The 27601-nt window shown below is 37.0% G+C and overlaps 2 protein-coding genes across 3 annotated transcripts; both read right to left on the bottom strand.

Annotated features, from left to right (window-relative positions):
* Window positions 1-5653: 5653 nt before the first annotated feature.
* Window positions 5654-12446, bottom strand: LOC104904603 (cytochrome c oxidase subunit 5b-2, mitochondrial). The gene is made up of 6 exons (XM_010692897.3): window positions 12053-12446; window positions 11849-11934; window positions 11691-11741; window positions 6771-6837; window positions 6564-6643; window positions 5654-5979 (listed from the first exon to the last, which is right to left on the bottom strand). Exons 1-6 carry the CDS (start codon window positions 12201-12203, stop codon window positions 5917-5919), a joined length of 498 nt encoding a protein of 165 aa, XP_010691199.2. The 5' UTR covers window positions 12204-12446; the 3' UTR covers window positions 5654-5916.
* Window positions 12447-13780: 1334 nt separating this feature from the next.
* Window positions 13781-21927, bottom strand: LOC104904602 ((6-4)DNA photolyase). Of its 2 annotated transcripts, none has more exons than XM_010692896.4 (14): window positions 21392-21927; window positions 19795-19866; window positions 19536-19616; window positions 19085-19264; window positions 18922-18990; window positions 17180-17266; window positions 16935-17033; window positions 16777-16860; window positions 15642-15728; window positions 15472-15543; window positions 15262-15375; window positions 14756-14843; window positions 14564-14659; window positions 13781-14194 (listed from the first exon to the last, which is right to left on the bottom strand). In XM_010692896.4, exons 1-14 carry the CDS (start codon window positions 21818-21820, stop codon window positions 14004-14006), a joined length of 1749 nt encoding a protein of 582 aa, XP_010691198.2. In that variant the 5' UTR covers window positions 21821-21927; the 3' UTR covers window positions 13781-14003. The 2 variants fall into 2 exon arrangements, with proteins under 2 accessions (XP_010691198.2, XP_010691197.2); XM_010692895.4 differs by having other exon boundaries at window positions 18922-18993; window positions 21392-21925.
* Window positions 21928-27601: the final 5674 nt, after the last annotated feature.

Genomic DNA, 27601 nt, shown 5'->3' with positions numbered 1-27601 from the left:
GAGGTGGTGAGGTAGATGAGGAGAGAGGAGGGGGTGGTAGAGGAGAGAGAAAGGGTGGTATGGTGGTGGTAGAAGAGAGAGAAAGGGTGCAGGTAGATAAGGAGAGAGGAGGGGTGGTAGAGGAGAGAGAAAGGGTGGTATGGTGGTGGTAGAAGAGAGAGAAAGGGTGCAGGTAGATGAGGAGAGAGGAGGGGGTGGTAGAGGAGAGAGAGAGATGAGCAGAGGGGGTGGTTTTTTGGTTTACCAGTTCATCCGGTCATAACAGGTAAATGGTGCATTTTTGGCGGACCACCCCCAAAGTTGGGGGTATTAAAAGCGGACCGCCCAAAGTTGGGGGTATTCTGATCCATTTTTCCAGCCAAACATTTTGTAGCTAATTCGCACATAGAAATTATAGAAAGTTGACACGGTGGAGAAAGGAATAAATTGTTAAAAAAAAAATCAGAGAATATGCTAGCTAATAATTTGATATATATTTATGTCCATCAATTTTCGGATTTATATGTTCTTTTTCCATTTTAGTGTACAACGGTTCATTTAGAATAATGTACAGATATTATTCTCAACTTTTTCACTGTACTATACAATGACAAATATATGTTCATATGAAGGTGAACCCTATACGAGTTTTATGAAAGAAAAGTTCCTACTAAAGTCTTTAGAGAAGAAATAAGAAAAAAGAAAGAGAGGAGAATAATGATATTTATGGTACACTTTTTATATATCGTCAATTTGATTAATAGAACTTTTAATATGTGTAATTAGTATATTGAAACACTTTTTGAATTTCTATCTAAACTTTAAAACGTTTGTTATTTCTTTTACTATATTGGGTGACATATGTCGAAATGTGCACCTCATTTGTGCTCCAAGTTGTAGAAAGCTCTAGAAACACCTCATTTAGATTTTATAAAAAATATTGATGCCAAAAGCTTTATATATAAAAATATTAAAAGAAACGGTCTAATTTTAATATAAAAGTAGACTTAGTCACTAAATGAATTAAACTAGTCACCGAAGAAACTAACCTAATTACTATTGGGCTAATTATATATGAGATTTAATAGTTAACATCAACCCTTCACTTCTTGTTCATCTTTTGGGAAGTTTGTTCTCTATTTCAATACTTCAGAATGTTGCGTCATCAAGTATTTTCTGTATCGTTTCAATCATATCAGATGTCTTCGAAGAATATTTCTCATATTTCATAACCGTTTTCTCCAATGGAACAATATTTGGAAAATCCTGTTAGTTTTAGAATCACTTAATTTGGAATTGTGTGCGTTATATGGAAAATTATCCTAGATCAAGGCACAAATATTCACCCCAAAAAGTTTCAAATTTTAAAAAGAAAATCCAGAATATTTTTCTAAGAATACAAGTATTGAATGAAGAGGTGAATGAGTACAATTTTCAATACAAAAACTAGAATCTATGAGGTGATTAACATTGGCAATCCAATCTGCTACTTTTTTAGCTTCCCGATAGACATGTCAAATAGTCCAAAAAGAAAAGAAGTGGAGAGAAGCCTGAATATCTTGAATGATGTGTGCGATCGACCAAGGGGGGACCAGACGCCTTTGATGGAGTTGATAACCATGGTACACCATATAAGCGTGCAATTATTATTGTGCGTAGATATTTCGAGACGAGACAGAGACACAAAGCGAGAAGGGCAAAAGAATAAAAACAAAATGTTTGTCCATCAATCCTTATGATTGATGTGATAGAGATTGAATGCTTCCATGGGAATAATATGTATAGAATTTCTCTTTGGTGCAAAAATTGTGTAGATTCTGAACATAAAATGGCCTCCTTGACAAATATCATGGGAACAAATTAAAGCAAAGACAACATAGAAAGAGACAAGAAATAGGAACACTTTCCTACAAAAAATAAAAATCGAAAACACACTTTATTTAATGGAGTGGAGTCTTTTGGTAGAGTGTGGGAAGGATACAAGAGAGGACATAAACCGGGAAGAATATGCATTTTTGCCATTATTTCTCATTGAAAACCACATTGTTATAAGTCTACCCCATCAAAACTGACTAAATTTCGCTATATCAAAGTATATATTGAGATATATAGATTAAGGAAAACATATAAGAGTAAGATTTTAGAGGCATTTTTACAACTACATACTATTATTAAAATGTGTGGAGGAGTATTAGAGTCCACCACATGCATCAAATTTTTACATGTTGACATACCGCTACGTAAGACTTGACGAGTGTTATCATTCGACCACTAAAAGTCTAAAATCACCTCTCTTTTAGAAAAAAATATAGCCATGTCATGTCATCTCTTTAGAAAAACTTGGGGCGGCATTGTTCGGACCCAACAAGTAATTACTAAAATTTATAACAAGGTATGCACATTTTAGAATCAAAGCGAAAAATCAAATGTCCAATAGCTTATGTTTGATCTCAAAAGTTAAGTATACTTTTCCATCAAAATAAAGTTAAGAAAACTTACAAGGAGTATTTCATAAGAAAGTTCTTGTTTTCTTTTTCCCCTCTCTAAGAAACAATCAAGGCATTTCTGAAATGTTTTCACGTACAATTAAGGCACTACAATAGGGGGGAAAAAAGCAATAGATTAGAGCCAACAACGCATTTGGCTTTTCAATATATACATTTATGCATTTCCACTACTAAAGATGCTGCTTTCTTTTCTATAAAAAAGTTCTTCATCTTTATATTATCAATACTAAAATTCAACATCCCTTGTAAAAATTATATACAAAGTCACATCTATGCGTCATTTCACGCAAAGAACGTTGTTGCATTGGTTTATGATAATTATAATATAATTACTCATGATAACTATGATATATTGCCTAAATACTCCGTGATATAAAACTCCAACCAAGTATGTGTTTGTCTATTTGCTAGATGATAATAGATGACAGAAACGGTGTTGCATGTATGATGTATCGTGTATTACTCCATCCGTTTCCTAAAGATATTCCCTCTTTCCGTTTAAGGGTATTTCCAAAAGATCTTCCCTATTTTGCTTTATTCCTTATTTGGCAAAACAAATTTCCCTATTTACCCTCTCATGTCACTATCATATGGTCCACCATTACATTATTAATTCAATTTTACTTCCCTTTCTCTCTCCTACTTTAACCCCTTTTTATTTGTTTATTTATCTTAACCCTTCTCTCTCCTACTTTACTCACACCATGCCCCACACAACTTGATTTTCCTTGGTATCTGTAGGAACAGTAAGTGGGAAGATCTTTAGGAAACGGATGGAGTATATCTTAATCCTTCATAATTACTTTTATTACCGCCAAGAGCTACATTACCATAGTGCGATTAATTGACCATACTGACTTTGCAACTTTTAGAATTTAGATGTTTCCCATAACAAAATTGAGATCTTAAAAATTCTTTCATTTGGTTGTTGATGACATTGTAGATGTTTCTTTGTTTGATGATATAGTTAGATCGTTTGTCAAAACGTTTCGGGAATCATGTTGCTCATTTGTTAGCTCATTTCCAACCTTGGTAAATTGGTAAACGTGTTTTGGCGGATGATATTCCGTGTGATATTGTTTATCTTGCTTGGGAGGATTTTATAATATGATCCCCTTATTTGAGTTCCCTCAATAAAAAGAATTCTTTCTTAAAATAGCTTGGCTTGTTTTGCCCTTGGGCATGTTTGTTTTGCCCTTGGGCATTTTTCTTTTTATTTGGTTCAACCCCTTATCAATCTATACCATTACTTGGTCATAATGAACTCCCCAAATTATTATATTTCTCTTCCCCCCTCAAGTAACAAGTTGCATTATTTGGTGGTTATGGTTACTATTCCATTTTCATTCCGTGGGTTGAACCACACACCTAATAAAGATAACCATTATCGTTATCATTCCTCTATTTGTTTCCATTCCATACCTTGAACCAAACGACCACTTAATATATAAAAACTACTCATATTTATCAAATAGGTCACAAGAACAAGACAACTGTAGCATATCATATGCCAACAGTGCCTAAATTAAAGGGAAAATGAGTTACTACCAAAATCAAACACACAAATGAAATTAAGTAGAGAAGAGAAAAGAAAATAATAATTGTTACTTTTATGAGGTGTTTGGTTCAACAATGAAAATACATCATTTGTAAGAAAATGGAAATGATTTTATTACTCCTCTAATTTGGAGGATAAAATTTTGCAAGTTTGGGATACCTCAAATAAGTATAATGGTTAATCCACTATCCAAACTAAACAAGGATAATTGATTCAAATTATTAAATCCGTTTTCAAACCCTAAATAAACTCAACCATACAAGACCTAAACAAACATAACCAATACTCCCGATGCCCCGTCCAATTTAATATAGAACCCTCCCCAACGGGAATATTTATAGTAAACCTGGGTGTACCATGCTCATGGTACACCCAAGGCTATTTTCGTCAAATGAGCAAAATGGACAAATGAGCAAAATGGGCAAATGAGCAAATGAGCAAAATGAACAAATGATCAAATGAACAAATGAGTAAAATGAGCCAATGAGCAAGTATTTTTACTCATTTAAGAAAATGAGCAAACACTTTTACCCAAATGAGCAATATTTGTCATTTGCTCATCATCATCTTCCTCATTTTCAGATCTGAAATTTTCTTTTTTTTTGTTTTTTTTTATTTTGCGAATTTTAAATCTCCATTGTTGGAAGATTTGGAAGGAGGAGAGAGAAGAATTGAAACAACAACAACCGAACAACAACAACAACAACAACAGATTAATTGAACAAATGAGCAACGATTAAAACAACAACAACAACATAACAAATGTGCAACAATAATGGCGTCAGAAAACCCTAAACCCTCAATCATCATGAGAAATTTCTTAAAATTAAGAAAAATGGCGAAAAAAATTGGGGAAAAATCATGAGAGAGAAAACGAAGAAGAAGCAGGAGAAGGAGTGAAGGTACTGCAATGAAAATAAAAAGTCGAAAAAACTCGCGTCGCCATTAATGAACAATACTGAAACTGGAGAGCAGATGAAATGGAGGAGAGAGAAAGAGATTGATGCGTTGATGATGATGATTAATACGAATTGTGGTGATAATCAGCCTCATGTTTCAAGGTTTCATGGAGATTCAGATGAAGAAATGGAGGAAGAAGATTATGATAGTGGTGAAAGCTGCCAGAAAGAACAAATTAGGAAACTAAAGTTTTAATTAATTACGAAAATGCCCCTGGGTGTACCATGCTCATGGTACACCCGGGTGTACCATGAGTGAACTCCTCCCCAACCCCATCGAAGAAACCACAAATCGTAACATCAGAATAGCTGAGCAGCTTTTCAAGATTTTTCAGAGCATAAGCGAGTTCCTGGCAAAATAAAAACATTGACATATCATAGTCGATAAATCAGATTTACCTTTATTCGCATCACATAAGAATCGTGTTGTTTGAGTTTAACTCGATCAGTTCAAAATTTTACTGCATTACGTACAAATTGTTCTACCAACTGAATACGCACAGGCCTGGCAGTTACTTGCGACAATAGGTAGCATTACTAAAACCTTCTACAATGGTTTCGACTAGGAACGAAATCTGACATGAAAGTGTGGCCATATCTCAGACTCAGAGTGAAGCAGCAAAAGGGCAATTAAAAAGTCACTCATGCAATGAAGAAATGTGAATGGAATTTATACTTCCAATTACCAGCTCAATGGTAAAGAAACAACTCTTTGTCGTATTTCTCTCAAAAATAGAGCAAGATTGGACTAGATTGTTACCAAACAGGCATCCATCTAAGGATCCATTAAAAAAGAAAAAACAAAACAAGCTTTTACGCCTTTCAATTTGAAAGCAGCAGCAGCAGAATTTTCATAGACCTTGTCTCATTGTCTCACCAGATCTTATTTCGTCACTACAATCATAAACTACAATCAGTGGTGGTGATCATCTTCATCATGTCCTTCAGGGTCACCGCCAGGGCCAACGACTTCCAACTGCAATAGGGTAACCAGCTAATAAGATACCATTTTACCTCATAAACAAAAACGTTCAAGAAATCATGCACATATGAAAAGCACATCATTCCACAGACACTCAACTGCACAAACTAACGTCTGATTAAAAAATAATATTTTCATCACCCTTAGGCCTTAACTATAGATAGTGAAGCAAGAACTTAAAGTTTGTAAAAAACAATATCATCATAAATCACCTCCTGTACCAGATCAAGAATAATAACAGAAGGTGACAAAATCTCTAAAACATGTAATAGCTGATCAAATCTTTACTATAGCATCCTTTTCCAATATGCATTTCATATTATCAAATCCTTTTGATCTAAAATACATGCAGTTTCAGATGATGTAGATAATAATATGTGCATACTTTCATGTGTGACCCTAAATGACATTAATTTTGGATAGAGGAGTAAAGGAGTATACGTCAATTCCAGCTTGATTTGAAGCACATAATTCACATAATTTTCCAGTGTATACTCTCCACCTCTACACCAATATTACGACTTTGACAACCGATCTAGATGATATGTTGGTCATCACCAATAGTAATGCCCACTAACCTTGAAGTACTGTGTGCACACTGGACACTCAAATGACTTCTCTTTCTCCAGCCAAAACCAGACAACATCATGTTCATCCTCTGGAAATAAAAGGCATCCAGAAAAAGTTTAAGGATTTTAATACATGCCAGGAATCAAGATAAGTGCGATGAACCAGAAATGGAGAGAGAATTTTGATGAGGATTATAAACCAAATTCTGTACCGACCTCCTTCGCCTCCTGGACATCCGACGATTCTTCTGTCATAGTAGGACTGAACAATAGCAGGATTTTCCTGCATATGAATTAAGCAGATTGAACTCAGCCAAAGATTTAAAAAGGTAAATAATGCTCTTGACATGATAAGCTAGCTTAACATCATCATGTAGTTATCTCAAAATTATCATGTGAGGATCATGGCATCGACAAAGTCAACAGTACTTCTCACCAAAAGGACAATGCTACTGTTCAATCCAAAACTCCGTGCTAGATATGGGGAGAAGAGGCAACAACTATCTTTAATTACATTCAGGACAATTATTCACCATATGATTACCCCCAATGCCTATAAGGACTCCCCTGCCTTCAACCGTGTAAGAAGAATTATGTTAACGCTTGATGCTGTTTCTTTCAAGTCCCCATCAGCTGAAAGGCAACTCGGTTTTGCAACAAATTGTGACTAGAGAGCAACAATGACACATTTATTTAGTTCAGTGTATTTCAAAGCAAAGAAGTGGCTTTTCAACTATGGTATTAATGCAAAGACATAGATCACAGTGCAATTTGAGGACGGACAAACAGAAAGAATAATTAAAATGTTTCAGCCAGTCCAAAAAAAAAAAACTTTCACAAGGAACGCTAGTTCAAAAGCAATCCTTGAGCAATATAATACCTTTCTAAATCATACACATCAAGACTACATAAATTTTCGCTACAAAAGGCTCTAGAATCATAAACATTACATTGGCGTAAGATTTGAAAAAATAAAATTCCTTAGTTTCCAATATAAAAACTTTTGAAGAAAGACTAAATGGATTTAAATACCTTGAGAAAATCCAAATATTGATAGGATTTATGCCACAAAACACCCAACTCCTAAGAGTAAAAAGTATAGGACTTCTGTGTTGTATAAATAAAAATTGATAAAAGAGTAAAGCCTAGACCAAAAAATACTGGTAAATCTTAAGACCCTGTCTTATAAACACCGGTAAATCTGGACAAATACGATGGTACATTTACCTAAACCATTCATGTATTTTCTCCGTTTTTATTTAGATACAACCAAGGCTTTCTCACACAACCCAAGAAAAAGGAGAGACGTTATTGAAAAGGACATTATCCCATCTAATTAACAATGCTAATTCATCACAAAAATAAAATTAACAAAGTTAACTACATGGCCAAGCCACCACCATTGCAGTCACTGAAACCACCACCCAAGCCATATAAGCCACCCCATAAACCCAAATCCACGCACCTCCCCCACCCACCTGGGAAAACCCCCACTCAACCTGAAAAAAATCCCATCCTTGAAACCACCATCCCAACCCATCTGAACCCCCCCCCCCCAATAAACTCATCCACCCCTCCAAAACCAAATCACCCCCCCCCAAAAAGAAAAAAAAAAGAATCCACCAACACCACCAAAACAAAAGAACCCACAACCCTAGAAAAATCAAAAAAAATAAAATAAAATCAGATGATAAGATCTTTAATGGTGCTGATAAAATTTGTGGGTTGGCAATCGATAAGAGCTCACTTTCGTCTATGTAATCAAATACAGTTGACTCGAGCATATGGGCTTCGACAAAGTTGTACGGACTCCATCCACAATTCGATCAGGCCATATCCCCAATTCTTTCTCTTCCCACCTCCTCCCCTTTTCTTGCCACCATGAAACATAGGTATAAACCCTATAAAATCGCATGTATGGGAGGGAGGCGTTGAATGGTCAAATTCGACCATAAAAGTTCCATATCAGCAGCTATCATGGTCGAATTCAGCCATGAATTCCTACATGGAGCTTGAGCAAGTTCTAGATAGACAACGCCAGAGAAGAGAGGAAAGGACCCTAAAACATGAGAAAGATGCCAGAAAATGATGCCAAGGTCAGAAGGGTGGTTATTGTGGCAGATGCGACTGTGGTGGTGGTGGACCAGTGGTGCTTGGGGATCGGATTGCGGAAATTGGAAGGGATTGGAGGGGTGAATGATGAGAGGAAGGGGGAAATTGGGAAGGGATGGGTTATTAATTTTAAACATTAGTTTGTAAAGTAGATGTAAACATGTTATTGGCTTTAGAAAAGTCTCCATGTCCCTAAAAATAAAGTTTGCATCTGAAAAGAAATGTAGGAAGTACTAGTTAAATCCTTAAAGGATAGTGTACCTTATACATATAAAATCAGACTTCAACATAACACGTACAAGTAAGCTAATACCCCCCAAAAAAATACACGTACAAAAATGGCCAAAAAAGTAGTTAAACTCAAATTGTCACAAGGTTGCCTAGTAAAAAAAATTCAACATTAAGAGTGTTAAATAGATAATTTTCTAGTCCGCCAAAAAAGAAAGAAAAACAATTTGGACATGATATAACACACAACAGTGTTGAAGAAGGGAGTCAGTGCCTTGTGTGCTTCTTTACTTCCAGTTAAGTACAAGCGTGCAACAAATATAAGTCCCAAAATTTTGGTCATTTTTCAGGCCTAGACATCATATACACTTTTGTCATTTCCTCTGGCTATTTGTTCCACAAGCCCAGCATTCAAAAGAAAAGAACGTGATTCTGGCTGATTTCTCGAGCTTAACTAATAGGGGGGAGAGAAAGCGCAAATGGCTTTAACCAAGCCCGAGAGACCAGTTTTCATTAAAGAAAGTCCCAATAATTGATGATTTCTCTAAAAATTCTAATCCAACAAGCACTTCTCTCGCACTCTCTCTTTCTCTCTCTAGAAGTATTGTAGAGGTCAACCACACAAAGTGGTCTTGAAATTCATATGGTCAGAGTATAATCGGTTCAGATACATAGGACCCTGGGTCCATACAAAAACTGATTATCTCCCTTTAACACACATCAAGGTCTTAAAAATACAACAGGAAACTTGTTTCCAATTGTCTTCAGCTTTACTTTGGCTGAAACACCCAAAAAAGCATCAGTACAGTAAACCAATTTTTGTTTCTAGTTTGTAACCACAATTTGATCATCACGACTCACGCGCAAAGTACAAGAGCACAAGTGCTAATTCTCCATATTTTTCAGTATATATGACCTAATAACAATTTTTTTGGGAAAATTCCAGCCACCACAATTATATGAAGTGAAGCAAGGATCACTAAAATACAAAAGTGAATCCCTGTAGTGCAAGCACAAAGAGACAGCTTGACCGTTGGCTTGCTGCCATACATACCCATATGTCCCTGATGGCCACTATGTGAGTGCTTCCATCCCGGAGCTATATTGCCACATATAACTACACAAGATTGCCCTATTTTCACACAGAATCAATCTCAGTAAAATTCTTCTTCCCCATAAAAGAACCATGTCCTCAGCAAGCTAGGAATCACCACTTCCATCAAAGAATAACAATAGTACCATAGTTCACAAAATAAGTGTGATCGAGGTACCAGTTGAAGGAGATAAGATAATATCGTCGTTTATACATAAAATGTAAGAGGAAAGCAGATAATCCAAACTTTGTGTTCACCAATACCCAAGCACATATGTCAGGGTTTATAAGTATAAGGTAGAAGAAGCGCAAAGTATGAAAAGAGAGAAATGCATGTCTACAAAATATCACCCATGCATTGATGATTATAAAAAGAGAGAAATGCACGCGCAAAAGGCACATTTACGAAGGATTGTAGGAAAAATTTGGATGTAATCAATGAAACTAGAGATGTAACCTATCTCCCTAGTTTTTGTAAAACTCTATTATCTAAAGATTGTATGAGGCTATTCGATAGCCAAAACTAATTTATGATTAATGTTAACCTTTATTCACCAAAAAAAGGCACATTTGCATAAAAGCGATTTACATAAAGAATTAGAGAAAGCATATATCTCTCTCCCTAACATAATTAGATATCTAGCATCATGGCGTCTAAATGTAAGAGATAATAGCAACGCAAAATGGGAACACATCACAAAGAAGTGAAGAACCATCATAAAAAGATTCAGTCAGCCGAAATTCCAATTTCCAACTCTAAATTATTTCTTGCTTTTTGTATACAACAGCACAGAAATCATAGGCTCCGTTTGGTAGGGTGTAAAACGTTTTCCTGGAAAACTATTTTCCTATATTTTTAGTTTTACATTGTTTGGTTGGGAAAAGAGTGTAAAACTTCCTTTGGGGTAAAATTACTCTCCCAATGATGGAAAACCATTTTCCTTTCAAAATGAAGGGAAAACTATTTTCCTGATTTCTCTTGTATACTCCACTCAGTACCTCCTTACTTTCCCATTCATTTCCTCATTTTTCTTACATGTAACCAAACACCGGAAAACTAATTTTGGAATTATGTTTTACTTTGTAAATTGTTTTCCATAGAAATCATTTTACACTGAAAATATTTTACGCCCTACCAAACAGAGCCATAATGGTTGCAGGAACCAGCATAACCATGCAGTTGATTCAGGACACTGATTCTAGTACAACAAACAACCCAGACCGCATGTGGTGAAAGTAGGGATAAAGACGAGGACACTCGAAAATAACTAATTGCACTTAGAATAGACAGGAAGAAGAAAACTAAGAGGTTTGCCATATAACAAATTAGCTTTCTCACTCAACCAATTCTCTTATAGATTTTACCCAAACAAAAAACAAAACCTTGGAACATATTGCTCCTCTCCTCCCCTCCCCTCCCCTCCCCTCCCCTCCCCTCCCCTCCCCTCCGATAAACTAATCAAATCTCAACCAATGCCAACTTCAACGAGGTCTACAACCCGAACAACAGCTAAATACATTTAAGATCATTGAACGGAAAACCAACGTCCTGCAGTATTTCCATTAACTCAACACAAAATCAGTTTCAAAGATAGCCAAATTATCATCAAGATTAATAAGTGAACTGACAAATCACGAAAGCAAAATCCATTTATCCCGGAACTTTACAGCAATGATATAAATGTGAGTGAGCTAAAACTGACCTTGGTACCAAAAGGACCTACAGGATAGTTAATCTCCAGAATATCCTTCCCCTAAAAATGACATCATTTTTAAACCATCACAAATCATATTATACACAATTTCATCGTCCTCAAATAACATCAACATTAAATAGAGTAAAATAAATAAAATAAAAAACCTGAAGCTCAGCTTCAAGCTCTTCACGCTCATGACCAGTAGCAATGGGCATCACATCTTCAGCCCTCGGCTTCGACTTGAACACATCTGCTTACACACAATCAAACAAACGAAAACGAAAATCAATCAATGAATCAATCAATTACAGATCTAAACGAAACAAAAATCAATCGATTTGAGAATAAATTGAGAAACCCTAAATTACCGGCATCGGCGGAGAAAGAGCGAGAGAAGAAGGAAGAAGATGAGCGAAATGAGGAAGTAGAAAGACGAGGAGCGAGAGAAAAGGAAGGTTTAGCAATGGAGGATGAAGAAGAAATGGTTTTGAGGTGAGAGAAAACAAGTCTTCGCCACATGATTCAAATTCGAATTTGAAGAAGATGAAGATGATGAGATTGTGTTCTGGATCTTTAGGTCACCCCTTTTTTGTGTGTTTAAATTGAATCAATCGACAAAAGTTGGATGAAAAATGGGAACGATTGTTTTTCTCTCTCTTACTTCTTCTGTTAGAAGTGACTTTTTGAGGAGAGAGAGAGGGAGAGGAGGAGGGCGGCTCTTTGGGGGTTGGGCCAGGTTGGGTTTTGGACTTTGGATCATGGGAAGAGGAATTCAAGCAAAGTGGATCGTATAATATCACTCATACACTCTTGAGTTTTGACTCAAGCTTTATCGGGTGGAGATGATACGACTTGAGTTCGAGTTTGAATAGTTTGATATTCACTAGTATTTTTAGTGGGGTTCGAGTTGAGTCAAACTTAAATTTGACCGAGTTTTGATTGAATTTGATCGAGTTGGTCTCGAGTAATTGTAAGTTAACTTGTCTTGTTAGCATCTTTATAGTAGATGATATAACGTCTAGAGACGAGCTCCGGAATCAAGTTCCAACCAAGTCATTATTGAGTAGCTTGCTAATTATCTCATCTTATTTATGCCCCTTATTCTCTTCTAGGTTGCACGGATTTTGGTAAAGGAACATGTTTGGGTAAATGGGTATGGATTTGTCGCTAAAAAAGAGAACATAGGATACCATAAAGTAAACATTATATTTCTTCCTTTCCTCAATAAGTGATTGTAGACACTAAATTTTTTTTAGTGTTTTACATTAAAATAAATTAATTATCGTTGAGCTAAAATAAATATAATTAGCCTGATTTAATTAATTTAGCCCACCTCAATAAAATATCCAAATTAAAACAAACAAATATAATTTGCATTGTTAAATATTTTGGGCCAGTCCATATCACTCGTCCAAATATAAGATGGTATAGGTTTGGAACTTGATACTTAATACCATGTGTTTGATTTTTATTTGGGAATGAAATTTTTTCTTCTATTTAATACCTAAAGGTATTGGTATGAGCCAAACCCACCTCCCCTTGGGTTTCCAAACCCCATACCTTATGGGTTTGAGGTATGGGTTTTAAATCTATCAAATAATTAAACAAACACTAGGTATAGGTTTTGCTCACTCTAAACCCATACCTGATACCAGAATCATGTGAACCAAACACTCCCAGGGAATAACTCCTGAAAATGATTTTAAAACAGGTTCTTAGTTTGTTTTTCCATTATTATCTTGAATTATAGAAACAATTTTCCATTAGTTTCGTGAATAATAGTCCATGAGTAATTGTGCATAGCGGGTGGCTGATGCAAGGCAGCAAGGGCCAAGCGTTTGTGTTTGATGAGTTTATTTTAGAGGCAATCAGAGTAGCTTGCAAGACTTACAGGAACAATATAAAAGCCATACAGATTAAAAGAAGACAAAACTATCCAACTAAACTTGGATAAAAGTTAATCTAGCTGATAAGATCAACGTACAAAGTCTTTTTTTTTTGTTTTTTTTTTTTTGACATCAAGAAATCGTACATTAAATAAAAACGGAATTACAGCCTAATACTAATACAACTACATCTACAACAAGCAAACAAACTTAACGAAACTTTAAGAGTTCTTACAATACATAGAAAACAAAACCAACAGAAAACGAGAAAGAGTCGTATAAATGTGTAATGGTAAGTGAAGTATTTTCTTAAACAGCTTAACACTAGAACAGAACTCCCTTTGGGCTAAGAACTTCCACAAGACAAGTTTTTGGATATGCAGAAGTGCACAACTATCTCAGTCAAAAGTATCGGCCTTGCTCTGTCTATCGTCTACTGATAAATCAACTTTTGCTTTAGCTTTAGCTTTTTAACATTTGGTTCCTGCGTCTGATCTTCGTCGAATTTCCGTTTTAACTTACTTAAGTCATCTTCACTAACAGAGCCATTTGACTGGCGATTCAACGCATATGCTTCTGCCAACTTCCTTTTGCATTCTTTGCTTGCAGAATCGTGGGAAATCACTGGTAAGATAAAGCACAAGATTATATTATAAGCCACAAAGATATGTATAAAAGAAAAACAAGGTCATAGCTTGGAAAGTTGAGTCACTTATGCTTGGGAAGAGTACAAGAAAGCTTGAACAATAAGAGGCAAAAAAGGCATAGCAGCAACAGAAAACTAAAAGGTATGTCGAAGCAAATCGATTGTTTCAGATATAGAAGTTATCTTCACCACAAATCAGGTTCCAAGCGCGAATAGTGAACTGCAAGATATATTTGCTCTAAGGAGTTGTCATTAAATCAACCAACTAAAAATATTTGGAAGAGATTTCAAGGAAATTTGCATATCAGCTTGATGCATCTTGAGGTTTATATGGTTAGAGCACTCACCAGGGCTTGGGTAGTCTTTTCCAATTACGCATTTAGCCTTTACTTGTATGCTCTTGGGAGCTGTCCATGGTTCATAGATATACTCTTTTGGCATATCTGATCAATGAAATGACTCAGAATTCATTATAATCATACCATTTATAATCATACAAAACGTATCTCAAAGCAAAATGTTAGTGAACTCGATGATACCTTTCAATACTGGAAGAAAATGCCTGATAAAATTCCCATTTGGGTCATATTTCTTTCCAAATGTGATCGGCGAGTAGATTCTGTGATACTGTAAAGAGAAAAATTGACATACATATCATTCTCCGAGTAGCATAAGTGCATAACTATGATCGTTGATAGCTCCGATCCCAAATATCAACTTTACATAAAAACAAACTAAACCAGATATCCTTTTTTTTGTAGTGTCTGAAGCATAGAATATTTGATTCACATAATTTCATTGAAACGAGAAAAATCTTCAATATGTTGTAGAATTATAAAAGAGATCTTACACTCATCTAAAATCTAAATATAGCATAAAGCAGTGAAAACAAACTTCATTCATAGTGCTGTTGGGAGAAGCGAAAAAACTACTACCAATTGCATGCATTACGCCCATGAGAAGCTGGCAACTTCTTAAGATTTTTTATGCTGATACTTGATAGAATCTGTAAGTAAACCATATAACATGAAGAAGTTGAAAGTACCTCATAGAAGAATGAGGAGCATGAAAGCCAGAGCCAATTTCCATTGTTAATTGCCCAATCTGAATCGATCAATAGCCTTTCAAAAACATCACGACCTTTCTCCCAATGGATAAACTGCAAGAAAAGAATTAACTAAAAGGTCCAGAATAGAACAAGATATACAAGAAACAAAAGAATAAAAGAAGAATAGATCGAGCTTTCAAGTCCCACCAGATCACCACGGGTAAGGAAGCATGCAACACAATGCCGAGCAAGATGATGCATCCAGCCCCATTTATGAAGCTGCAAGACATTGATCAAATTCAGCATTATAGAACTACGCTACAGAAACTCTAAAAGATTACGTATACGGTATACCAACATCAAAAGAAGATACCTGCCTGTACCATGATGGCATCAATCCAAGGATACCCAGTCCTTCCATCTCTCCAAGCAGCAAGAAGCTGACTATCTTCATTCCAAGGAATCTATGTCATGAAGACGTGAACAGACTTAGTTCTTTAGTAGGCAAGGGAAGATGCAAATGTAATTGTATGTGACAGATAAACATAGGTGAGATTCAATCACAGATACAAAGTAAAGATGAATACAGCACTGAAACCAGTTAAGATTGGAATTCATGTTGGCAATAAATTTTACTAGTGACAAGACCACGTGCAAACAATTTAGCTTTCTCATGCAAAGAATCTAAAGACAAATGATGGTTATAATCAAGAAAAGGAGCTAGAGAAGAGAGATGATATTTTTGCAGTCTGAGAGTGCTACAGATCTTGAAATTAAAGCCTATACAGCCACTGCATTTTACTTCACAAAATAAACAAGAGAAACAAACACCAAGGACATGATGTAACCAACGAAAGCGTATGTTATCCCCTATAAGGCTATACCAGAATTTCATATCTAATTCGAATTTAGATTACTATGCAGACAGTTCCGCGCATAAAGTCTGGGGACCATCAGAATCAAAGAGGTTCGTGGCTAATCAAACCGCTCCCCCAAAGTAGACATATTTTACTGAAAGGAATAGTAACAGTCCCTCAAAGAGTAATCAGTCAGAAAAGGGTTAAGGAATCAGGATAAACCTAGGTGTCTAGGACACATGATGGTAACAATTAAAATTGGTCTCATTAGAAGCAAAACTACTTTTCAGGGACTTCTCTTGCTTTTTATCAAGCAGATGCAAGCATGGTCCTGTAAGACAAGGAAGTATGGCAGTGATGATCAAATTGGTCTTGTTCGAAGAAAAACTGTGCTTCAGGGATTATTCTTGTCTTTACCAAGCAAATGCAAGCATGATCCTACAAAGTACAATACAGAAAATGGACAACACACAAGCGCTTTGTCAAGTAATGAAACAGCCAAAAGAATCATCAAGCAACTTTTCTGAAAGAACAAATCTGCAGAACCCTCACCTACACGATTCAACTTTAGCAATAAAGAGACGTAGGCAAATCCCTCAAACAGAAAGGCAACCTGTGAAGGGCAGAACTATATTAGATACCCCTCGTAGCATACCTGCTTACATATTCTGTTACCCGTCATGCGGTCAAAATTGGGAGTGCCAAAAGCTGCAGTATAGAAGAAGTCACGCCACAACAGCTGTACATTATGAACTACAGTTCAGAAAAGTTACATAATTGAAGGCATCTTTAGTCACAAACTCCAGAACTAACCTGTCCAAGAAGAGAAACAGGTGGAGATGTATGATGCTTGACATTCTTATAACTTTCCTGAATACATTGGTAAAAGTACCTGGAAGATAGACAGCCAAACTGCACAAGATACAACAAAGAGAAACATCAGAAGTGTTCTTTTAAAAAAAAAAAAAATCAGTCTCCAGCCGATCTTTCAGACTTGCACGCCACAATTCAGAAGCAGAAATTATAGTAATTGATGCAACTCTTAGCTCGTCACTTACTTTCAGATATGGTGATAGAACAGTAGTTGCAGGCTTTAGAAAGGAAGAGGGGTCCCCTTTGGGCTTCTCAAACTTTGCCACCCACTCCTGGAGCGATGGAACGAAAAAGTAACAATTCAGCAAATAACATGTTCATTCAAAAAGAAATTCATAATGCTCAGTAGTTAATCCAAGAAACAATACAAGACAACTGTTTGAAAGACCATTAAAAACTATGCAAACATACCTCCATTGAAACAGAAGAACAATAAACACACAGATCTAAGAAACACTAGAACAACTGTCAGCTGGCTCTAGTCAAGCTAGTCAAAACAGGAAATTTAGAGCTGCTTGTAAGATAACTGCTATGAAGAGGATAATATTTCCATTAGGAGACATCTCTGTGACAAAAGCACAAATTGTTAGGAAAAAGTTCAGGGGAGTGGTTTAAGGTTTTATCTACTTACATGTCACTATTTCGAAACTTTCTAGAATTTCAGAAAGATGGTTTTACAGCAGAAGTTCAGTAAGACTTTCAATTCCAGTAAAGTTTGTTATGCATTAGCTATTTGTGAAAGTTATATGACTAAGATCACAATTTTATTTCAAAACCACCCCTCACAAACTTAAGTACAAGATGTTTCACAAAGGATTTTCACAAATGAGTTCCAAGAAAAACAATCTTGTAAAAAGCGTTACAAAACTATAGGTGTCCCCTGTAGACTGTTGTTTCACCACCTCGGCCATTTGTTATTGTTTATAGAGCATTGAAACTATTCAGATTCACATAAGTAAAACAAAACTCTGGAATAATTAGAACCTCTAATTTCTTCATAAGACAGCAGGATAAGATGCTAAAATATTATATATTCAAATGTAATCCAAAAGTATGTTCCCAAACTCTTATAATGCAAACAAAGTGAAAAAAATTCCAATTTTTGTCCATGTGAGATGCTGCTTCCACAACATTTCAGCTGTAACCACGGGTATTACTGTTACCATAACGGTGATAAATTTGCATGCCACCCAATAGAATAAGAAAAGAAGATAATTTTCTCTCACTCTCAATGTTTAGCTACTACACACCACAACACCACAAATAACGGTATCAAGATAGTATACATGGAGACAAATAATTATAGTGGGCAGCAAAGGGAGAGAATAGGAGGAGGTCCAAGAGAAGGGTGGATATTAAAGGAGTCGGTCTGTAGGTGACTAGGTGTGATGGTGGTGGTGGATGTAACACTCCAAGGAGTGGGAGTGATGACAGAGGAGGACGCCATGGACAAAAAGGAAAAGGGAACAGAAGTGATATAGGAAGAAGAGGAAGTATAGAATAAAAGGTTTACTAGTTGAAGATATGGGGGTTATATACATCAATTCCATACTATGTCACCAAGTGAGATTTTCGTCCAACTTCATAGTATAGAGCACCTCTGACCTCCCTATATTATAACACCATAGTTACTTAAGAACTCACCCACCACAGTGACATGCTTTCAATTTGTTAAGTTACCCTTATTACAAACTAGAAACCAAATAGTACCTTGCCATATCTTTGCAATGTTGACATTAATGCTAGATTTACATCAACCTCATACAATAAGAAACAAAGAAAAAGCTGAGCAAACCATACACATTATTTGACTGAGACTCCACCAATGCAAAAAGAAGCATGCACCCAAGTAGGTTACACATCAAAATAAAGCACTTGAATATATTAAAAAAGAGCGATCAAATTTCTCCAAATGGTAGCATCATACCTTATCATCAAGTGATTGCTTCAACCTCTTCAGTGCTTCAGATTCACCACCTTTAAAAGGAGAAAATTCCTGCTGCAAAGTGCAATTCATAATTGATACTTCATGTAAACACAAACTAAAAGGGAAAAGCCCCTATATAACTAGCAGTTTCAAGATTTCAAACCTGTCCAACATTTACGTAGCCAAGTTCTTCCAATGTAGGAACATTTGAAATCTGCAAATCTTCTACATCCCCAGGGGAAGGAATCGACAACGGTCCATTTGAAAGTGGGGAAGATAGCCAAGAAGGTTGACCAGAAACCTTCCGAAATGACTGGTAAGTAAGAGGTGGCTTTCCCCCATTCTGTTGCAATGTAATGGAAACAGGAATCCAAACACCAAAATTAGCCTAAACGATTTTTCAACCAAAGTAAGGGAGCTTCAATGTGAACCTCCACCATCAATACAATACAATACAATACAATACAATACAATACAATACAATACAATACAATACAATACAATACAATACAATACAAGAGACGAAACATACAATAAAAAGAAGTACCTTCTTGCAACAACACATGCTGCAATGTTAATCAATTTATCTTTGTCAATAACAGGGTCTACTTTACCTTATCTATTACAGCTCTAGGATCGAAAAGCGTATGACTCACAGGAGAGAAAACCTCAATTCCTGCTAGAGATGTATATTTCTGTGAATAGCAACTTCTAGTTGTTAGAATAAGATCAGCTGAAAAGAACAATATCCCAATATATGACACCATTTTATACACAATTAAATCGAGGGAGATCAAAAGAGTTTCTAGTAATATAATTGCCCTGGGTATGTAGATGCTAGAGAACTTAAGAAATAAACAAGCTCAACATTACCTCAATTCTAGCATCTAAAGCCTGGTAATATGGATCAGTATCATACTCAAAGCAAAGCTTCTTTATGTTCCACTGCACACAACCAAAGGGGGAAGAAGAAATGCAAAATCAATGTTATGTAAAGTTAATGTAAAACATCTGTTGTACTCTTTTACATAAAATCAATGTAATCATGTGAAACTATGCCATATTATCTGAACTGTTCATATGGTACATGCAATGAACTCAAAAATTTCAGATTAAAAGAGGATGTTTTGACTTTTAAGGTCAAAAAACTACAAATTATGAAGTAATATAATATGATGTTGCTATTTTGGTAGGTATTATGTAATAAGTTTGTAATGATTCTAAATTAGTTTAAAGATATTTAAGTTTATCGTAGTACTTTGTTTGGATAGGAGGAAGTGTGCGATGGTCCCTAGCATAGTCATGTTCAAGTGATGCTAATATGTGGGTCTAATTTCATAGCATATTTCGAGCTCGTTTTATTTAGATAATGATTATAGTTGTTTGAAGTATGGAACAAAAGTTATACACAATTGTATCATTAATAATTTCTTAGATAGTTTGTTAACAAACCAAACTTCATTTTTCTCCAAAAACTTTCCACTTTTGTATTGCACCTTCTTATCAGTGGATAGTGGGGGAAATTTGAGTCCCGCTTTCTAAGGAGTAAGAATCGAGCCTTAATCACATGATAGAAGGAGAGAGAGTGTAAGTCTCCAAGACTCCAACCAATTATATTGTTTCTTAAACAAAAATAGTATTACGAATACCAAGATTTTGACGAGTGTATACTAAAACAATGGTATTTTTGATTTGATAAATTAGTTGGAACACTTGCTTTACATAATCAAAAGAAACATTAATTTAATTCATTTGTTAATAGATCCTTACGAGAATATTTATAGTACACCTGTATCATGATCATAGTACACCCAAGACTATTTTCTCCAAATGAACAAAATGAACGAATGAGCAAATGAGCAAAATGAACAAATGAGCAAATAAGCAAACAGTTCTACTTATTTAAGAAAATGAGCAAACATTATTATTACAAAATGAGCAAAATGAGCAAATGAGTAAATGAGCAAAATACTCATATGAACAAATTTGGTATCAAATGAGCACCTGAAGTTCTAATTTATTACAAAAATACCCCTGGGTGTACCATGCTTAGTGAACTCGATTCTTACACGTGTCATTTTTATTCTTTCATACCATTTCCTATGCAACTAATTTAGAGCTTGTTTGGTTAACCTTCAAATGCATGGAAAATTAGAATTCCTGCGATGTAATATATGTGTTGTTGTTTGGTTGGCAAAAACATGGGAAATAGAACTTCTTAGAAAGCTCTATTTCCTATAAAATGGAGGAAATAACTTACCTAGACCCCTTTAAATAAGTAGAACTTCTCGTGAGAAAAAGAATTTCCCATGTTCAATCAAATAAAAAAATGTACTTCCTAAAAAATAAAATTACATGGACAATGCAAATTCATGGGAAGTTATGCTTCCCAACTTCAAACCAACGAGCCTCAGTTTGGTAGAAATTTACTTTAATAAAATCCAAAAGTAAGAAAGGAGAAAGAATAAACCTGTTTCAAGCAATGTATCAAGACATCTCCAGGCTCACCCTTAAGAACCAACAATTTAGACCCAATCTTCCTAAGATTAGTATCCAAGTCCAACAAACTCTCAAGCAAAAACTTTATACGGTTCACCCCGGCCCTCGTCGAACCGGAGGAAAACGAATCTGGATCAGGGTCCATGTAATGCGGGTCGATCACAAAAACCGGGTACACAAAATTTGAACCCGTAGCAGCGTGTTCGAGAGCCGGGTTATCGTGGATTCGGAGCCCCTTTCTGAACCACATTAGGGAAGACTTACAATTACTCGCACTCGTATCCATACCCGTACTCGCACCCGTCATTTTAAATCGGGTTGAAGGAGAATTTTTGGCGGTTGAAGTATTGGCGGGTATGAAAATGGGGTTTTTTGAGGAGAGAGAATGGAAGAGGCGCATTTGGAAAATGTGGGAAGTTAATTTTGGCGCCCTTGAAGTGGGTTAGTTGTATTTTGTTGTTGGTTTTCTCTAACGTGCGCCCTGGGTGATGGTTATCCTTTTGTTGGGCTTGTAAGTGTTGTAATTGGTGGGTTTGAAGTGCTAGGATGCGCATGCGCGTGGTGTGTATTTTAGAAGGGTTAGTGAGGGGAGGTGAGATGGTTGGTTTTGGGAAGTGCCACGTTGTTCCATCTAGATTTGCTAGAGTGATTAACTACTTATTGTCATTATCTCTTTTTTGACAGTAAAAACGAAACCATATTATTCAGATAATAACTCCAAATCCATCCTTACATCCTGATCTATTATCTGAGGATAATCTTCGAGCCAAACTAACATATTTGGAATGTTACTACAGTATTTGGCTAATTTATGAGCCACCCAATTACCTCCTCTCTTTACAAAAGAGAAAACACATGAATTACAAGACTTGCTTAGATGCATAAAATCATTTGTAATTTTCCCAAAAGCTGTAGCTTCATTAATACCCTTATACATGTGTGTATATAGCTTCATGTTATCTGTTTCCACCACCAAGTCTCTAAATCCCGCTTCAAGAGTGATCATTAAAGCATGCCGCATCGCCATAGCCTCCGCTATCTCTACGTCAAAAGTTCCTTCGACTGGGTTGCAGGTTGCCACCACCACATCACCCACATCATCCCTAACCACGCCTCCTAATCCCACCTTATCACTAAACATAGCTGCATCCGAATTTATCTTATACTTTCCCGACTCCGGCTTGCTCCATCTGCTACTCCATTCCTTCCTCGTCCCAAGAGTGTCGCTACATTCTTTAGCTTTCTCTACTTCTTTGACAATGCTTGTAGCTTTATCATGGATAGTCATCATCTCCCATTTTTTACCCTCAAACACCCAAGCATTTCTGCGACACCAAATACCCCACATCAAAGCCCAAAAATGACTCCACCACTCATCCTCCCTATACACCTTTGCGAGCCCAGCAATCCACTCGTATAGAGTATTTACCACCAAGCCGTCCACTCCCAGCCTGAGAATGGAGTAATACCACACTCCTCGCGCTTCCGGGCACGTAAACAGTGCATGTTCTATTGTCTCTTTCCCTTCCCCACACATGGGACATGTCGTGTCTAGTGGCATTCCTCTCCGCTCTAGAGCTTCTCGAACCGCCACCCCCTTATTCAATACACGCCACACAAACATTTTGATTTTCTGAAACACTCCTGCTTTCCACACTTTTCGCCAATCAAAAGTTTCCCTCACCATTGACCCCGAAGCGTGATTGCGATTTCGCTCTTTCAACAACATATGATATGCGCTTTTTACAGTGTAAGCGCCATTTTTCGAGAAGTTCCATGTCCAATCATCAGATGTATCATATTTGGGAAGAGGTATTTTAAGAATGGCCGCGGCATCGGCACTATGAAACAAGGCTGCCAAGCTCCCAATTTTCCACTTTCCCCCCTCTATTAAATCACGTACATAATGGGGGTCATGATCTTGTAGATGTTGTGGTTGTCGAACCTTAAATTGTGGTAATGATGGTACCCACGGGTCTTCCCATATTTGAGTTGTAGCTCCATTTCCTATCACCTTTGTTAGGCCCTTTTCAAGCACTTTCCTTGCATTTAAAATCGATTTCCAAGTGTAGCTTGCTTGAGGATTTTCTTTTGCTGCCAGAAAAGAGGTATGAGGGAAATATTTACCTTTTAAAATTTTTGCCATGAGTGATTCGCCATGTGTTAGGATACGCCATCCTTGTTTCGCTAATAAAGCTTCATTGAAGAGACGCATATTGCGAAAACCCAAACCCCCTTCTTTTTTTGAGCCATACATCTTCTCCCACGCAATCCAAGTGATTTTCCTCTCCTCCTCTTTTTGACCCCAAAAGAACGCCTTACAAGCATTCTCAATCGCATCAAGGATCCCATGAGGTAGCGCAAAACACTGCATAGCATGAGTTGGAATTGCTTGCGCTATCGACTTGATCAATACTTCACGGCCAGCCTGAGATAAATAACTTGCCTTCCATCCTTTTAGCTTCTCCCACACTCTATCCTGAATAACTTGAAAAATCCTTTTCTTAGAACTACCTAGATACGTAGGCAATCCCAAATATTTGTCATGTCCCTCAACAGCCTTAAAAGATAACTTCATCTGAAGCATATTTCTCTTTGCAAGCTCAACATTTCGACTAAACGAGACTTCGGATTTTTCCATATTCAGTTTCTGTCCAGAAGCAGCTTCATAGATAGAAAGAATATCCATAACTTTTTCAACCTCCTCCTCACAAGCTCGAACAAACAACAAGCTGTCATCCGCAAAAAATAAGTGGCTAATAGACTCCACCCTCCTTCCTATTTTAACCCCATGAATCATCTGTTTTGCTTCTGCATCTCGCAAAAGCGCCGAGAGGCCCTCCGCACATATAATAAATAAGAAGGGTGAAAGCGGGTCGCCTTGTCTAAGCCCTCGACTGGGAGAAAAACATCGGGTAGGTTGCCCATTCACCAATACCGAGAATGAGGCTGATGTCACACATCTCATAACATTATCAATGTATCGATCTGGAAATCCCATCTTTTGTAACATCTTTTTTAGGAACACCCATTCCACTCTGTCATACGCCTTGCTCATATCTAATTTGAGTCCCAGAAAACCTCTCTTGCCCGTTTTCTTTTTTCGGAGATAGTGAAAACATTCGTATGCCACCAAAATATTATCCGTTATTAACCTCCCAGGAACAAAACCACTCTGTGACTCATGTATAATGTGAGGGAGAATTTTTTTTAGGCGATTAGCAATCACTTTTGAAATGATTTTATACACAGTATTGCACAAACTGATGGGCCGGTAATCAACAGGAGACTCACATTTTTTCTTTTTTGGTATAAGCACAACATGAGTTTGATTAAAAGCACTTACCTCACCTCCGTTATTCAAGACCTCCAAGACCGTGCTAGTAACATCGTCCCCCACCGTACTCCAAAATTTCTGAAAAAATAACGCTGGCATTCCATCAGGGCCAGGAGCTTTAGTAGGGTGCATTTGGGCCAAAGCTTCTCGAACTTCTTCCCCACAATACGGAGCACTTAACATAGCAACCATATCCTCTGTCACAACTCGTTCAACCGTATTAAGGACCGGTTCTGGTTCGACAGTAAGCCCAGACGTGAAAAGATTCTCAAAATAGCTAGCAAGCACTTCAGAAATTTGTATTTCATCATCATACACATTGCCCGCTTCATCTCGGATAGATTCAATCTTATTCCGTCGTACCCGTTGTTTAGCTTTTGCGTGGAAAAATGCCGTGTTTCGGTCACCACTCTTTAACCATTCTTGCCTACTACGTTGTTTCCAGTAAAGTTCCTCCCTAGTCTCCAGTTCATTCATCCTATCATCCACTGCTCTCATCCGATCAATAGTTTCCGTAGTTTGCTCTTCACTCATTAACTCCTCCATTTGGGATTTACACTTCCTGTATTCCTTTGAAAATTCCCCAAATGTCTTTTTGCTCCATGAACCCAGCTGGTTCGCTGTTTGATTGAGTTTGGCTAGCACATCCCTCCCGGCACCCCAGGCGTTATTAACAATTACTCCGCATTCTTCATCACGAAGCCACATTTCTTCGAATCGATACAATTTCTTTCTATATGGCTTTTTTGTTGTGTGAACTTGTTTCTTAATGCACAATAATAGTGGCAGATGATCTGATCGTCTCTTAGTAAGATGTGTCACAAAGGCACCTTGAAACAAATCTTTCCAAGTTTGGTTAACAAAAAATCTATCCAATCTTTCCTGCACATTGTCTTCCCCTCCTCTATTATTAGTCCATGTATAAGCATGGCCCACAAAACCAAGATCAAGGAACCCACACGCATCGACAGCTTCGCGTAGAATTTCAGCCTCCCTGGTATTGAACTCACTTCCTCCTTGTTTTTCCGATGACAAAAGCATTAAATTAAAATCACCTCCGCACAGCCACGGGATCGGTGTATCATTACACAAGCTACGCAACAAAGCTCCAGTTTTTATTTTATTCTCCTCCTCCGGATGACCATAAATCCCCGTGAATCGCCATCCCCCCGTCACCAAGTTCGCAACATGAGTGTCAATATGGTTCATAGAGTATGATTTGATAGTCACATCCATGGGCGAATTCCACATGAGAGCCAAGCCTCCTTTTCTTCTCCTTCCCTCCCCTTCACAACTAACCACAAAAGCATTGTCAAAATGTGTTTTTCTTTTTACATTATCGAACTCGAACGATTTTAGTTTGGTTTCAGTTAGGAATACAATATGGGGATGTTCAGTAATGACTATGCGTCGGAACGCATTAACTGCATGGGCACTCCCCAGCCCTCTGCAGTTCCATGAGAGGGTGTGTATCATGGACTACTAAGAGCCCATTTTGTGGGGCTCGCCACATTTTGGTTTGTGATCTCTATCACTCTTTTTTTGACTGAAGCACCATTCTCTCCTTCTACTGTACCATGCCCTGCCACTTCAAGCTCTTCATGGGTTCGTTTTATTCCTAACCCTTTTGCCTCAATTCCATCTTTCGGTTCTTCTCGAACAACTCTACTCCATTTCTTTTTTCTGTTTTTACCAGGGCTGGCTTGTTTCGTAACTTCAGGATTTATGTGTGGTTGTTCCTTCATCTGATCCTGAGTCTGACCTGCTATATCATTATTCCCTTCAATGTGATTAAACATCACCTCCTGGGATCCCATATTTCCCCTTCTATCCTTTCCAGAATGCACTCCTTCAATGAGTTGATTAGATTGTTCTCCCACTCCACCTTCTCGAGTGGAATCTAACTCCACCGTTTTTAATTTGTGCATCATTTCCCCCACCTGTTTACGAAGCTTCTCCATCTCCTCTTCTTCCTTCAATTGTTTTTCCTTCACTTTCATGGGCATAGTTACAAACAGCTTTTTTGCTACTCCCCCATGCGTCTCTCCTACCTGATTTCTTTCAATTCCAACCCTCTTCCATGGTGATGCCCTTATCGAAATATCGAACCGCTTTTTAGGGGTGTGCTCCCCACTATTCTCATCACAATCCCGATCGCCATGATCGATTCTCCCACAAATGCAGCAAAATAACGGAAGTCGTTCGTATTTCACATTTATTTGCATAGAGTCTCCTCCTCGTAGTTTGAGTGTAACATGTTTCTTGAGGGGGTTTCTAATATCAACTACAATACGAACCCTAATTGATCTAGTAATATCCACAGTCTCCTCTTTATCAATTTTTATAAGGGTACCTATCTTGCTTGCAAGCATTTGAACATTTGTATCATTATCTCTTCCTTTGAATGGTAAATTGTAAAAACGCACCCACATAGGCAGTGAATGAAGTTGGAGTTCAGAGGGCTTACCATCTGCAGTTATCTCGCTCAAACACATCGCATTCTTATCAAAATGCCATGGTTGGCCCTCCATTATCTTGACCTTATCACGCCAGTGAAACAGTTGAAATGAGAACAAGTTATTATCCAATCTCCTCGATTCCATGCCATGCACTGGTTGCCATATTTTTTTTATCGTCTCCATTAAAGCATTAGCATTGACATTTTTCCTGGCCCAAACTTTTCCAACAAGCATTAATGAAGTCTTATCTTCATCCTCATTACTTTTATCAATGTCCCAAATCACTTCATCTTCTTTACTCCCATCCTCCTTTTCGCTACCATATGTTTCCATCGCTATGAACTATTACAATAAAGATGCTACTTGACTTATGATTGAAAATACA

The sequence above is a fragment of the Beta vulgaris genome, chromosome 9 (assembly GCF_026745355.1).
Source record: "Beta vulgaris subsp. vulgaris cultivar EL10 chromosome 9, EL10.2, whole genome shotgun sequence".
Lineage (NCBI taxonomy): Eukaryota > Viridiplantae > Streptophyta > Magnoliopsida > Caryophyllales > Amaranthaceae > Beta > Beta vulgaris.
This window is presented reverse-complemented; position numbering and strand designations above follow the sequence as displayed.

What these genes read in the sequence shown, in the direction of transcription:
- LOC104904603 (XM_010692897.3), bottom strand. Translation starts at nt 12,203, where the DNA reads ATGTGGCGAAGACTTGTTTTCTCTCACCTCAAAACCATTTCTTCTTCA. An exon ending in TAGGTCCTTTTGGTACCAAG is followed by an intron (nt 6,838 to 11,690) that starts GTCAGTTTTAGC and finishes ATTCATATGCAG; the next exon opens with GAAAATCCTGCTATTGTTCA. An exon ending in TGTGCACACAGTACTTCAAG is followed by an intron (nt 5,980 to 6,563) that starts GTTAGTGGGCAT and finishes ACCCTATTGCAG; the next exon opens with TTGGAAGTCGTTGGCCCTGG.
- LOC104904602 (XM_010692895.4), bottom strand. Translation starts at nt 21,820, where the DNA reads ATGCGCCTCTTCCATTCTCTCTCCTCAAAAAACCCCATTTTCATACCC. An exon ending in TTCTATCACCATATCTGAAA is followed by an intron (nt 17,034 to 17,179) that starts GTAAGTGACGAG and finishes TATCTTGTGCAG; the next exon opens with TTTGGCTGTCTATCTTCCAG. An exon ending in TCCTTACCCGTGGTGATCTG is followed by an intron (nt 15,376 to 15,471) that starts GTGGGACTTGAA and finishes CTTTTCTTGCAG; the next exon opens with TTTATCCATTGGGAGAAAGG.